General features: G+C 44.6%; 2 protein-coding genes across 4 annotated transcripts in view; one reads left to right on the top strand and one right to left on the bottom strand.

Moving 5' to 3' along the window:
- The window catches only part of LOC121542626 (SNF-related serine/threonine-protein kinase-like), a 61,565-nt gene extending 53,081 nt beyond the window's left edge, over positions 1 to 8,484 (bottom strand). The window contains exons 1-2 of one of the 2 annotated variants that reach the window (XM_045226025.1): positions 8,403 to 8,484; positions 5,918 to 6,592 (exon numbers count right to left, since the gene is read on the bottom strand). In XM_045226025.1, coding sequence (XP_045081960.1) covers positions 5,918 to 6,506 — 589 coding nt within the window. In that variant the 5' untranslated portion in view covers positions 6,507 to 6,592; positions 8,403 to 8,484. Of the gene's footprint in view, positions 1 to 5,917; positions 6,593 to 8,239 lie in introns of both variants that reach the window. The other variant, XM_041852063.2, reaches the window with a different exon arrangement.
- A 1,636-nt stretch (positions 8,485 to 10,120) lies between these two features.
- Positions 10,121 to 13,218, top strand: LOC121542320 (chromatin target of PRMT1 protein). Of its 2 annotated transcripts, none has more exons than XM_041851720.2 (6): positions 10,121 to 10,233; positions 10,539 to 10,620; positions 10,945 to 11,092; positions 11,683 to 11,872; positions 11,974 to 12,114; positions 12,204 to 13,218. In XM_041851720.2, the coding sequence occupies exons 2-6, from the start codon at positions 10,541 to 10,543 to the stop codon at positions 12,392 to 12,394; spliced, it is 750 nt and encodes a 249-aa protein (XP_041707654.1). In that variant the 5' UTR covers positions 10,121 to 10,233; positions 10,539 to 10,540; the 3' UTR covers positions 12,395 to 13,218. The 2 variants fall into 2 exon arrangements, with proteins under 2 accessions (XP_041707654.1, XP_041707655.1); XM_041851721.2 differs by having other exon boundaries at positions 10,505 to 10,620.
- The last annotated feature ends 654 nt before the right edge of the window (positions 13,219 to 13,872 follow it).

Raw genomic sequence — 13,872 nt, 5'->3', positions numbered from 1 at the left:
ACAAGGAGTGGCAAGCAGTGGAATGATCGCAAACAGGTCTGGTAAGCAGGCTAATAATACTACAGATACTGAGAGGAATGTCTGAACGTGAGAGTGTAAAAAAATATATTGTTTCCCACTACAAAACCCCAAAGTATTAGCATAATCAGTGTAGGCTATAAAACTAAGGCTAATTTCACATTGCCCATGACACATCACACAGTCACAGTGCTTAACACAGATTCAACAGAAGGTTCATCTGGGGGTCAAATGTGGGATTCACCACTGATGGAAAAATCCATGGAAGCAGACGGACAGGCAGCAATTGGAAAGGGCTGCTGCTGTGCTTCGTTCTTCAATGTCTACGTCCCAAATAGCACCCTATTCTTTTGTAATAGTGCACTACTTATAACCAGAACCCTATGGGCCCTGGTCAAAAGTAGTGCACTAAATAGTGAATAGGGTCCCATTTGGGATGCACACAAAGTAATTCACAGTCATTTCTCTCAGGTCAGTGAAAATAATAATTACTGTTAATCATCTGCCTCCCTCCATCCCTCACTCTATCCATCCCTCCCTGTGCAATCACAGTGTGACACTGGTTAATTCAGCCAGATGGGTATTCTTCTGTTCACGCCAGGACAACCTTCTTCCTCAGTTTATAACACACAAAGAGAGGGTCATTTCCAACACTATACACTGAAATGTGTTTAATTAGTGATAATAATTAATGTATGAAAATATGGAAGAGCTGGGAATCACGATGCAAGGTCAGTCATGATTATTGATGAGGGAAAATGTATCCAGTTACATATCACAATATTTAAAAAATTGACAATATTATATCCCAAGTAACAATTTGTAAAATAAAAATACATAAAATCATATAAAATCCATATTTTTAAAGTGAGCCAACATGTTTTCAGCACTTTAATTTTTTTTGACTTCTCTCATGGTCTCGGCTCAGACATATAGTGAGCAATATGTTTGGAATATCAAATCACCATAAACATCGCAGTATCGAATCGCAATACATATAGAATCTTAATACATATCACATTGCCACCTAAGTATCGTGAGGTCCCTGGCAATTCCCAGCCCTAGTTGTGATCGAATCAAAGTAGTAATATATTGCTTTTTAATAGGTAGCCTATAAGATTGAAAGTACCTGATAAAGATTGAAGTGGTGGTGGACTTAACTCAATTAGTCTATTAATTGAGTAGCTATGTGGTTTAATTGAGTAGCTATGTGGTTTAATTGAGTAGCTATGTGGTTGGTACAGCAGAGACAGGGCCCTTAGTAGACTTTTGGAAAAAAATCTCACAAATGTATTAATAGCAGACGTGTCACATCCACAGCGGCAGGCAATGTGAACCTGAGCTGTCAAGTGGAGCGCTACAGCAGAGGAGTCTGCTGCACGGATCACGGGGAGAGAGAAGCTGGGAACATTCACGTCGGCCGGCATTGAACAGTAACACTACACAGACAGAGACACACACCTCAAAGAGCTCTGTTCTTTAGGAGTTCAGCTCTGGCATGGCTGCCCTCTCTGACCGATAGAGCTTTAGAGATGGCTGGTCTGGTGGCTGGTCAGTTACAAGCCTATATCCACATAGCCATGACACGTGTACTGGACAACCTGCCAACTTGGCCACACAGCCAGGCAGAATGGAGAGTGGGGTTGCTGCTCAGGGTCTCAGAGTGAAAGGTTACTGTCAAGGTTTTAGGAGGTGAGAAATACCATTGAACCTGACACACCGACATATATCAAGACTCTACTTAGATCCAAGGGGTCAAAGCAAAGAGGGTACACACACACACTAGTACAGACCTGAAAATAGCTTGTACGAAGTGTAAGCCACTTGTATGACTTGAGGCAGTGGTAACTGGGAAGCTCAATGTCAAGAACCTATTGACATACCCTGGTCTCATCCTGAGCAGAGCAGCTAGACTACACTAGACCTGACAGTTCCTCACATCATTAGTGGAACCTGCATTAGTGGAATTAGAACAGGCTGAAAACACGCGCTGAGTGTGCGTCAGGGAGGGAACATAAACATTCCGATTATCACTCACACCGCACACACGATTAGTCCCTACAGATTTATATACGGTACTAGCCTCGTCGAGTCGCCCCCATGGACTCCCCATTGACTTTCATTTGGAAACATTACATCACCATCAGCCCGTCTGCTTTATGGGCCTGAGGCTCATAGAGGATCTGTCCATTTTAATTTATGTAGCAAGGCTGAAGTAACCCTCTTCAATCATCAAATTAAACAACCCTGTTCAACCACTTCACTGTAAGTGGGCTCTGCACATTCATTGCATAGTAAGCCTACTTCCAACATTTAGTGGATTTTTCAGGAGACGTTTGCCATACATTGCCTTTCCAAGAGGGGTTGAATATAAATACTCTCAGCTGATAAAGTCACAGTAAATGTCTTTAAATTGTGTTTTTCAACATTTATATACAACAGGTTATTTCTGAGGAGCAATGTCTAACCATGAGCGGTGCAAGGTCACCAACACCAGTCAGGAAAGCTTGTTCCATCAGATGCTTGGGCCAAATCCCAAACGGCACCCTACTATACACCCTACCATTTGGAATGCAGCATTGTTGTGGCATCATCCTCAGACTGGACTCCGCCTCCTTGACACCTCCAGCACCTACAACACTCGGTTCTGTCAGACTGACCTAATCCTCCTTGACACCTCCAGCACCACAGCCCCTACAACACTCTGTTCTGTCAGACTGACCTAATCCTCCTTGACACCTCCAGCACCACAGCCCCTACAACACTCTGTTCTGTCAGACTGACCTAATCCTCCTTGACAACTCCAGCACCACAGCCCCTACAACACTCTGTTCTGTCAGACTGACCTAATCCTCCTTGACAACTCCAGCACCACAGCCCCTACAACACTCTGTTCTGTCAGACTGACCTAATCCTCCTTGACACCTCCAGCACCACAGCCCCTACAACACTCTGTTCTGTCAGACTGACCTAATCCTCCTTGACACCTCCAGCACCACAGCCCCTACAACACTCGGTTCTGTCAGACTGACCTAATCCTCCTTGACAACTCCAGCACCACAGCCCCTACAACACTCTGTTCTGTCAGACTGACCTAATCCTCCTTGACACCTCCAGCACCACAGCCCCTACAACACTCTGTTCTGTCAGACTGACCTAATCCTCCTTGACAACTCCAGCACCACAGCCCCTACAACACTCTGTTCTGTCAGACTGACCTAATCCTCCTTGACAACTCCAGCACCACAGCCCCTACAACACTCTGTTCTGTCAGACTGACCTAATCCTCCTTGACACCTCCAGCACCACAGCCCCTACAACACTCGGTTCTGTCAGACTGACCTAATCCTCCTTGACAACTCCAGCACCACAGCCCCTACAACACTCTGTTCTGTCAGACTGACCTAATCCTCCTTGACACCTCCAGCACCACAGCCCCTACAACACTCTGTTCTGTCAGACTGACCTAATCCTCCTTGACAACTCCAGCACCACAGCCCCTACAACACTCGGTTCTGTCAGACTGACCTAATCCTCCTTGACAACTCCAGCACCACAGCCCCTACAACACTCGGTTCTGTCAGACTGACCTAATCCTCCTTGACACCTCCAGCACCACAGCCCCTACAACACTCGGTTCTGTCAGACTGACCTAATCCTCCTTGACACCTCCAGCACCACAGCACCTACAACACTCTGTTCTGTCAGACTGACCTAATCCTCCTTGACACCTCCAGCACCATGTTCTGTCAGACTGGCCTAATCCTCCTTGACACCTCCAGCACCATGTTCTGTCAGACTGGCCTAATCCTCCTTGACACCTCCAGCACCATGTTCTGTCAGACTGGCCTCATCCTCCTTGACACCTCCAGCACCACAGCACCCTGTTCTGTCATTACACAGAGTGAGGAACAAACGTGGCAGAGTGACAACAAACAGCCACAGGGCTGGCAGTAGGCTGGAGTGTGTCTCTCTCTCATTGGTCACATTCCAAGAAAAGTGTTCATCATTAATATACACCCACATGCCCAACAGTTTCCTCTCTTTTTTACAATGACTCTTGCTCATTCACATTCCTGGCCTCATGCTACCTCTGGTGTTCTCTGAGCAGTTACAAAAAACATCAGCTGCACACTCTGGGTGTGTCTCAAATGGCAGCCTGTTCCCTATATAGTGCATGTGCGCTACTTCTGATCAGAGCCCTATGGGATTCTGGTCAAAGGTAGTGCACATTATAGGGAATAGGATGCCATTTGGGATGTTTACTCTGCCTGGCCCTCCATCCCCAATCACAGGTGACGGAGGGCGAGGGGGTGAGAGATTAGGATTATTTTTTTTGCCAGGCTCTCTCTCAGAAATTCTGACCAATGGTCCTGAGACAAGAGCCACCAAAACATAACAGTACGCAAGCCAAGAGCCATGAGACTGTGGAGCAGAGCCAATGGTCATAGGTAAGCTCTACTCTCTCACACTTACACTCTGGAGTGCTCACCCATCCCACCAGTCCAGGGCCAGGCAACACTACTGCTGCTGGCTCAATGTTTGTTCAGAGAGAGGGCGAATTTATGAATTAGAGGTAGTGAGATGGCCTGTGACACAGCTCTGGACTGAGAGGCTGCAGGATGGAATATTGATTTGGCAGGGCTAAGCTGGAAACCATGTAGATTGTGTGCGAGGCTTCCACTGGCTATCATGTAGAAATGTGTTTTAATCAACCCCACAATATCAATAGTAAAATGTTTAAATCAGGGCTTCAGTACTAGATGTTCAGTACAAACAAAGGATGGATCAACTGTCCTGCTTAGAGCCGGTGATTGTAACCAGGCTGCAATTAACAGCAGTCAGCCTTCTCTCTTCTCTCTAGGGACCTTCATCTGACGCACAACCATGACAATTACAACACAACACAGGCTGCACACACAGCCCCAGACCTATTACTGTAAGATAAGATGCTCTGTCATTCTTTGCAAAGAAACAACAGTGTGTGTGAGTGAGTGAGTGAGTGAGTGAGTGAGTGAGTGAGAGAGAGTGACCACAGTTTCCTCAGGTTGCAGTTACACCCTACAAGTGTGACAGGCATAGTCAAATAGGGGAAGCAATAATAGCTAACCCAAATGCTTATCAAAAGCATTATCATGCATAGGGCCTATTTTTAGAGATTTTAGTCTTCATAACATTGGAGTATTTCAGACTCTCCTTTCAAATGTCTGGGACAGTGAAATGTTAAAGAAATAGGGTTTATCATAGAATATAAGTAATCATCTTACAAATGATTTGATATGTAAATGCCTGGTTAGACACGGGAAGCTATTGTATAAGTCAGTGCTGCTGCTGTATGCACTACGGTCAGTCCAGTCAGTCCACACAGGAAATCAATGAGCCAGTTAAGTGCAAAGAAACACTCTAGGCACCAACACCAGGAGAACTGGCCTTGTGTATCATAGCAACACATAGCCTGTGGTTATGAACAATGCACATCTAATAGCAGTAACTTGCTTCCCTAGCTACAACATAACCTTGCACTTCTGAAATTGCAAGTTCAAAACCAGCCTAAACCTACATATGTACACAAAAGTAATCCTTTCTAGGCTACGGTAAGGCAATGTCAAAGGTCAGCATACAGCAAATGTTTTAGACTACGTGATCCTTAGCGCTCAAGTCCATGCAACAATCTCACAGAATCACCATGGCCCCATGACACAGGGTTGTGAGCTTGCTGATACGAGGCCATTACCTTGAAGGGTTTTCAACACGTGCCTATTAGACTAAGTGCCAAAGATTACAGCCAGTCCAGGTCAATACAATCAAACTATGACTCTAGGAGGTAAGCTATCTATGGCAGACAGCGTCAAACGGCATCCATCTAATGTATCCAGGCTTACAAGCTTAGATTTCTTACCTACTGCCGGAGCATCGTACTCATCTCCCAGCAGGATCTCTGGGGCAGAGTAGGCCAGCGAGCCACAGCTGGTGGTGAGCTTCTTCCCTGGCTGAAACTTGTTGCTGAAGCCAAAGTCAGTGAGCTTCACCAAGCCCTGCTTCTCAAAGAACACCACGTTCTCCGGCTTGAGGTCACGGTGCACCACGTGCAGCCGGTGGCAGTAGGAGATGGCATGGACGATCTGGGCAAAGTACTTCTTGGCCAGCTCCTCGCTGAGGCCCTCCTCGTGCTTCATGATGTAATCGAACATGTCTCCTCCATCGCCCAGCTCCAGGATCAGGTAGAGCTTGGTCTGCGTGTCGATGACCTCGTAGAGCCGGACGATGTTAGGATGCTGCACCAGCTTCATACAGCGCACTTCCTGGAACAGGTGACCCGTGGCAACCGTGTCCAACTTGGTCTTGTCGATGACCTTGACCGCCACCTTCTCCCCCGTGAAGACGTGGCGCGCCAGTTTGACCACGGCGAAGTGGCCCCGGCCCAGCGTCTTGTCCAGGTCATAGAGCCCTGCGATCTTGCCGTCATACCCTCGCTTGAAGCCTGCCATGGCTGGGGATGGGTTTTAAGCAGTCTCGTGGGTCCAGTTTACTTGAACACGTTGGATGTTAATGTCGTGCCCATGATGCCCGCTTCCTAAGAGTCACAATGAGAGAAAATCAAGTCAGAATATCAACAGAACAAAACTTCACTTAAAAGTGACTTTAAGGAAATAAGGCCTACCGCCTGACTCAAACCTTCAGCTTGGAACATTCTCACAGATTTGTACTGGGGTGTAATCATTACTTCAAACAGTTGCAAAACGTTCTGTTTTGCAACAGAAATTACTGTTTCTATTGGGCAGGTTCAGCAAACAGTTAGGGCCCTACCTGAATCTGTCCAATAGAAATGCTAGTTTTCGTTGCAAAACAGAACGTTTTGCGACTGTTTGGAGTAATGATTACACCCCTGATAGGGTCTAGCAGTGAAGCTGGTAGATACATGAGGAAAAAAGACAATTGTGATGTTGGACATATACCACAGTGTCCCCCGAACCACCCGTCTCAGTCTCCAGTATCTATGCTGCAATAGTCTATGTGCCGAGGGGCTAGGGTCAGTCTGTTGTATCTGGTGTAATTCTCCTGTCTTATCTGGTGTCCTGTGTGAATTTAAGTATGCTCCCTCTAATTCTCTCCCTCCCCTCCCGGAGGACCTGAGCCCTAGGATCAGGACTACCTGGCCTGATGACTTCTAGCTGTCCCCAGTCCACCTGGACGTGCTGCTGCTCCAGTTTCAACTGTTCTGCCTGCGGCTAGGGAATCCTGACCTGTTCACCGGACCTGCTACCTTGTCCCAGACCTGCTGTTTTCGAGTCTTTCTCTACAGCACCAGCTGTCTCGATTTAATATCTGTAACATTTAGCCTTAGACTCACTGAATTACAAAGTTGCAAGGAATTTTTACTGACTGGACAATTGTGTTTAGCCTATTTGCAGGTTATACTGGTAGGATTTAGTTAATGCAGTCATTAACCCCACATGGCTGTATGTATTCAAAGACACCCGTGCCTCAAAGACGATCCTTCATTCATAATCAATGGACGCTACAGTATTTCCCTCTTGAAAATGTAGCCATAACCGACACCACACATTTCTAAATACCTAGTTAGCTACAATGACAATGTACCTATGAATTGAAGCCAATACTGTACTGCTAATGCATGCATACAGGGAACATAACTACTAGTTACAGAAATTGGAAAGTATTTAGTTAGTTAACGTTATTATTTTAACTACCACACAATAGCTAAATAGGACCATCAGGTCAGGTGATTTGGTTGTCATGACAAGCTACAGTAGCTAGCGTACTAACATTTAAAGTGGGTAAAAGTTAGTTAACTAGCTATTTGTCAGAGAGGATTATACTTGGCTAGCTAATGTTTAAATTAGTTAGTCCATGGAAGCAGTTGGCTAGCTAGCTAACGTTAGCTTCCATCATGAGACAGAGAAACAGCTTGATAGGCCCGGTGTTAGCTACGTTACGGTACTAGTGCCTCGTTCATTCACCGAGTAAAGCGTTAGCTATCTAACAGTAGCTAACTAGTTACTTAACTAGCTAGGTATTACTGGGTCACAACATATTTTGACGTTGGATAAACTCAGCTGGCGGCGCCGATTCAATTGTAATTTCCTCAAATAATTGTATGAACGAACGTTGGTTAACGTAAATTGAGCTAACGTAACGTTACATCAAAGATACTGATAAATAACCTAGCTACAAGCTAACAACGGCTGGTCGGACTTACCCCTCTCTCTCCAGTAAACATCAAGACGAAATCCTTAGCTAGCTAGTAGACTGGATAATAAATCATGTCCTTCCTTCTACCCTCGATAAAGTGTATTATTAGCGAATCTTATCCTCCTCCTTTGCGATTACAAACAACACTCACACCATGCCTATGCCCAAACCTCATCAGTGAAACAAGGCATTGCAACGTTCCTGGGATTGAATTGCAGCCCTCATCGAATTCGTTCTCCTCCCAGAAACGGTTGCGGCGGCGCAGTAAGTGTGTTGGGCACATAGAGATAGATAGAAGACTCATTTTTGTATATGTGGTATTATAGGGTATGTGACAGCATGGGCAGCGCCATTGAGACTATCTCCATTTTAAAGTAGTCCATTTCTTCTTCATGATTGGCTGATCCCTCATGGTGAACCTGTTGGAATCATGTCCATGAAGTTAGAAGTTCCACCCAGTAGACTACATTAAAATGGTGGAAGCCCTCAATGGCGCTGCCCATGCAAATAAGGCCTTTTGGCCACTACTAGGCCTCTATCATTCTCTATGGTTGGGCATCAACCGCATTCATTTCTGACGTCAAAGAAACATAGCTTGCTGGAAAGAATCCCACAATGGTCCATACCAATGAAGAGGTCCGCATTAATAATTGTATTTCACCAAGGCAATATGTGAAAAAAAATACACATTAGTAGTTAAACACATCACTACTGAGCACAGTAACGCAGTAATGGACCTCCAATTTCATTAAAATAACTTCACCAGGATAAAAAGCACAACAGCCAACATCATCATGAGGCTGTATGTATGGCTTGGATATTCTGCCGTAGTTATAGCTAGCTGTAGTCCAAAACATGCATGCATACATACACATCTAATACATCTAATATACATCCAATGGGTATGACCATTGTCTTAGAAATTACTTGATCAGTACCATTTCTGCCAAAAAAATCGGGACATTACTGCCAATAACGGTAGATTTCCATAGCTGTTAAATATGAGACTGTGCTGCCCTCTAGTGGCTGACACTTTTTTACTGTAATTTATTATTTTTTGTAGGCTTCACAAAAGCCAGTTAGGCTCTTGCATAGAGGAGTATATAGTCACTTTTTTTTCTCAAAGGAATATTTTAAAAATCCACAGTTTGTGTTTTATAGACTAATGGTGTTTTAGATAATCTGCTGGCTACATAATGTGGATGATTTGTTTCAAGTATGTGTTGCATTTACCTTATGGGAAATCAGAAGGGTAGTGTTGCACTTACAATAAATACACCAGGCTAGAATATAAAGATAGTAGTAGGTGGATAGTTTATCAGGTATTTTACCAGGAAAAGGGGGGTTTCTGGTAAATTGTACCTCCCTCTCTCCCCCAGCTAGGCTATTAGGGCACACACTATATGGTTTGAATTTGAGTCACAAATCGCACTGTACTAAATAGGGAACGGAGTGGCTGTATTACCAGACTCCCCGGACACCTCTACAAGAAAGCTAAAACAACCGTACCTTCTGCATATGTGCTACTTTACACACAAATGTTTTTACATAGCTCCGGTAGCTCCATTGCTGCTTAGCCCTCTGTTCCTCAATTCCAATGTTATGCAGCAAAATATATGTGTACCGTTTTGGAATCTTAGATAAGTTACTTGGACAGTGTCCTTACCTTTCATATTTTTTTCTAAAAGTTATTGTCTATTTGGGGTCTTAGTCAAATTAATGATCTATATACTGCAAAAATGCAACCTTTCATCAGTTCTTGATTTGTAAACGTACATTTGATATTTCCCGCATTGTGGTCGAATGACAGTGCGAGTTTGATTGAATTATTGCGTTTATATTTTGGGCGGTAACTACGGTATGAAGCTTGAGGCTTTCCTTAGTTGAGAGTAACTTTTATTTTATGTTGTGCAGGTGCGTCTTTGGTGCTGACAGTCAAGAGTGGGCGGCTAACCACATTTTAGCTAGCATCTCCCCTATCTGCCAGTGCTGTTCTAAAAGGTGAGGAAACGCAGCGTGCTCAAAACTTGATAAAAACCTAGTTAGTAGGTTTATCTAGTTTGAAGTTTAGCTACCATCTCACATATCAGCAAATTAGCAACATTTTGCCGACCAAGCCAGCATCATGTCAAACGAATTAAGGAGAACAGCTTGCTAGTATGTGTTTTAAACTATTTCATGTTACAAGGTAGTTTCCTAGCCTAACATTAGGTAATTGTCAAATTTTGTCACAGTAGCTACCAACTAAAGTTATGCTTTTGTTCCATTGCAGTATAATTTCGGTCTCCCAATTGATTGTCTCACAGGAATGTATCAACAAACAGACGCAATGACCTCCCCAACAGAGACAATCGTGCTGAAAAGCACCTCAGTTTCCCTCAACGATCGGTGAGACTACCATAAGCCAGTGGTGATGAGTTTAGAGGCCACCTCCTGTACTCCATATCTTGCTAATTGCAAACCCTGTTATGACTAAGTGTCTTTTGTCTTATCAGTCATTCTTCCCCGTTGATACAAAATCATGAGTCAAAGGCCAAACCTGTCTGTTTGCTAGACATCTAGCTACAGCTGGTTAATTGGGGACTTCACCCCATGTACACAAGTGCATTGTATAGGCAGTAAGTGGCTGGGCAGGGGAATGCAACTACATGGTACAGTAGTATGCTAAGTATGTTCTATCCTCCTTTATCCCTCAAACCCTGCTCCTCCAAGCTTCACGACTATGCTGAAGAACAAGCAGCCGGAGCCAGTGGATGTACGAGCCAACATGCAGCAGCAGCAAGTGGCCAGTGTCCGCAACAGGAGACTGGCTCTGCAGATGGAGAACAGGACCTCTGTGCAGGCCGCCCTGCAGCCCAAGGTGAGGGAACTAACCATCCACTTTTCAACTTGTCTAGGTTAGTCTGTTAGATTAAGTGTCAGTGTCACTAATCCAAGGCTGCATTCAGTTCGATGCAACGTTCTGTGACGGTTTGTACTGAAGGGCACGTTTCCCCAAAATGGTGCGCACTGTTCTTCAACAGCCTTTGAGGTATGTTTGGTGGGTGTGGCCTGATCAATATGGGTGTGACCATTTTGAAATTTCAAAACTTGTGCTGCACACACTATACCATCTTTGTTCATACACAATCTCCCTCTGCCCCACCATAATCATACCGTTCTTCAACTGGTCGTTCAGAATTGTTTCCGTTGAATTAAACGTTGAACACTGTTCTGTCGTACTGAACGCACCACAGATCAGAACTACCCCAGTATCACTATTTTTTTTCCTTTTTAAGAAGAGACCAGAGAAATGAAAACGTGGACTAGATTAGAAGCATTGAAGTTTAATTTGAATTTTGAAACCAACGGCGCCACCTACTGGGCATGTCATGTCTTTACTTTCAGTTCATCGATTACATTTTAATGGCATGCACCCTAACTCTGTTGGTACGTTCCGATGTCCCACAGAGCCTGAAGCAGCGCCTGGGGAAGGGCAACGTCCTGACAAGGCTAGGTCGGCCCATGGGGACCCTGATGCGGGGGGCCACCAGAAGCCGAGGGTTTGCTGTAAGGGGACTGCGAGGGATGAACCGAGGAGCATTCAGAGTGCGTGGAAACAACAGATGGGGCTTTTTGAGAGGTGGCTATGCTTTCAGAGGTGGGTGTCCTTTTTGTTTTTCTCTGTATTTGGTGTACTGTGTTGTTCAACTGTAATACAGTTGGAGCCAGTTTAACTTTATATATCCCTCTCTCGTTCAGGTGTGAATCAGATGCGTGCCCGGGGAGGGGTGACTAAGCTTAGGTTTCGTCAGGGCCTGAGGCTGCAAGGTGGCCAGCTGAACAATGCTGGAGTGCTGGTGAGCCGCGGAGCCAGGAATGGACTGGGCCTGAGAGGAAGAGGTGCGAGAACTCTTGCACTCTCTTAACTGTGCATACTCTGCCCTCCCTTCTCCCACTGCCCTCCCTCATGTATTGTCGTCCCTACCCAGGCAGAGGAGCGGGTCTGGGCCTGCGGGGCCGGGGAGGGTTCCGGTGCCGAGGCATGGGCAAACCTGAAAAAATCCCCACCAAAGAGGAGCTGGACAACCAACTAGACAACTACATGTCAATGACCAAGAGCCACCTAGACGCAGAGCTGGATTCCTACATGGCCATGGCAGGCTCCGACTACATGGAGTAGGACCCTGCTGGAAGACTGAGGGAAGCAGCATCAACAAATGCATTGAGGCTATCCAGAGGTGCCCCTCACTGGAAACAGAAGGAAGTGACAACCAGGGTCTCTGGCTTATTCAGAACTATTGTTAGAAGAAGCACTATATGTGGTGGTACATACATGCCCAGAAGCATGTGTTATGTGGCTTAGTTAGAGCTCTCTAGAGTCATACTTGAACTGTTTCACACACTTCAGCTGTTACGTTATTTTTGTAATTTATTAATTTAATTTATAAGCTTAGCTCAGTGCTGAGCAGGGTGGTCTAAAACCTTGCCTAAGAAAGAAGTACGAAGGTCTGCAGGACTTGTTTAAGAAAAAATTACTTGTTCAGTAAAATCACAAGCAAGCTAACCAATTCTCTTTGCTCAGGTACATTATGAGTTCTTATAATATCCCAGAAAGACTTCACACTACATAGATTTGTTGTTTTTTGGTTTACATGGTTTATACTATGCACGGTTTTGTCATGTTTGGCACAATGTTATGTTACTTTTATTTATTTTTTTGGAGGGTGGGGGGGGGTCATCTTTTGTGAAAGACAACGGTACGTACCTCAGCTAGCCAGGTTTGCCTGCATTGTGGACTTATATAGACATGGAAATGTTGATCTATTTTAGCTGACAAATATTGCTTCCATTTGTAATAAGAGGATTAGTTATCCAACCTGTTCCTGTTGGGTCATTTTTTTTCATTCTCAAAAACATTCCCTAACTGTTACGAATATTCTTAAGGGTGTTTGCTTCATTTTTGTTATGTTTGACATTGTTTTAATAAAATTATTTTTAAAGGTGGCGCTACCCAATGATATAAACACTGTCCTGGCATGTCAAGAAATAGAAACATAGCTGCAGTACATTTACATTACATTTTACATTTTAGTCATTTAGCAGACGCTCTTATCCAGAGCGACTTACAGTGAATGCATACATGTTTTTTTGTGTTTTTTTCATACTGGCCCCCCGTGGGAAACGAACCCACATCCCATCCCAGTACATTATTGACCTTCAGTAGAAATGTAATTGTCACTCACAGCATAGACACAAGATCCAGAAAGTTACAAACTGACCTGAATGCCTGCTTGTCAGAGCACTTCAAGCATGTCACTCAGGTCAGGTGACATAGGGAGGAACTTCGATGATTTCAAGATGGCTACAATTCTGCCAAGACAAAACGTTTTAGATGGAAAACGGAAGTTTGGGATGAGTTATAAATCGGTTTTAGCTACTGTAAATATGCTTCTGGAACTCAACTGATAGCTAACGTTAGGCTACTAGCTAGCTACATAATAGCTAACGTCACAGAAGCTACATTATTTTTGCCATCTCATTAGAAGTTAATGACAGTCTGGAGTTCGTGCCCCTCTTACCAGCACAATGAGCGATTCCCGAATGTTCTCGATCTTCACACTGCTCCTGGTAGTACCTGCGTCACTCAGGTGAGTGTGC

The sequence above is a fragment of the Coregonus clupeaformis genome, chromosome 2, assembly GCF_020615455.1.
Source record: "Coregonus clupeaformis isolate EN_2021a chromosome 2, ASM2061545v1, whole genome shotgun sequence".
NCBI lineage: Eukaryota > Metazoa > Chordata > Actinopteri > Salmoniformes > Salmonidae > Coregonus > Coregonus clupeaformis.
The sequence above is the reverse complement of the archived record's forward strand: the minus strand, read 5'-3'. Positions and strand labels throughout refer to the sequence as shown.

Coding starts and splice junctions, on each gene's coding strand:
- LOC121542320 (XM_041851720.2), top strand. CDS start 10,541: ATGTATCAACAAACAGACGCAATGACCTCCCCAACAGAGACAATCGTG. Junction 11,093..11,682: donor AGGCCGCCCTGCAGCCCAAG/GTGAGGGAACTA, acceptor GATGTCCCACAG/AGCCTGAAGCAGCGCCTGGG. Junction 12,115..12,203: donor ACTGGGCCTGAGAGGAAGAG/GTGCGAGAACTC, acceptor GTCCCTACCCAG/GCAGAGGAGCGGGTCTGGGC.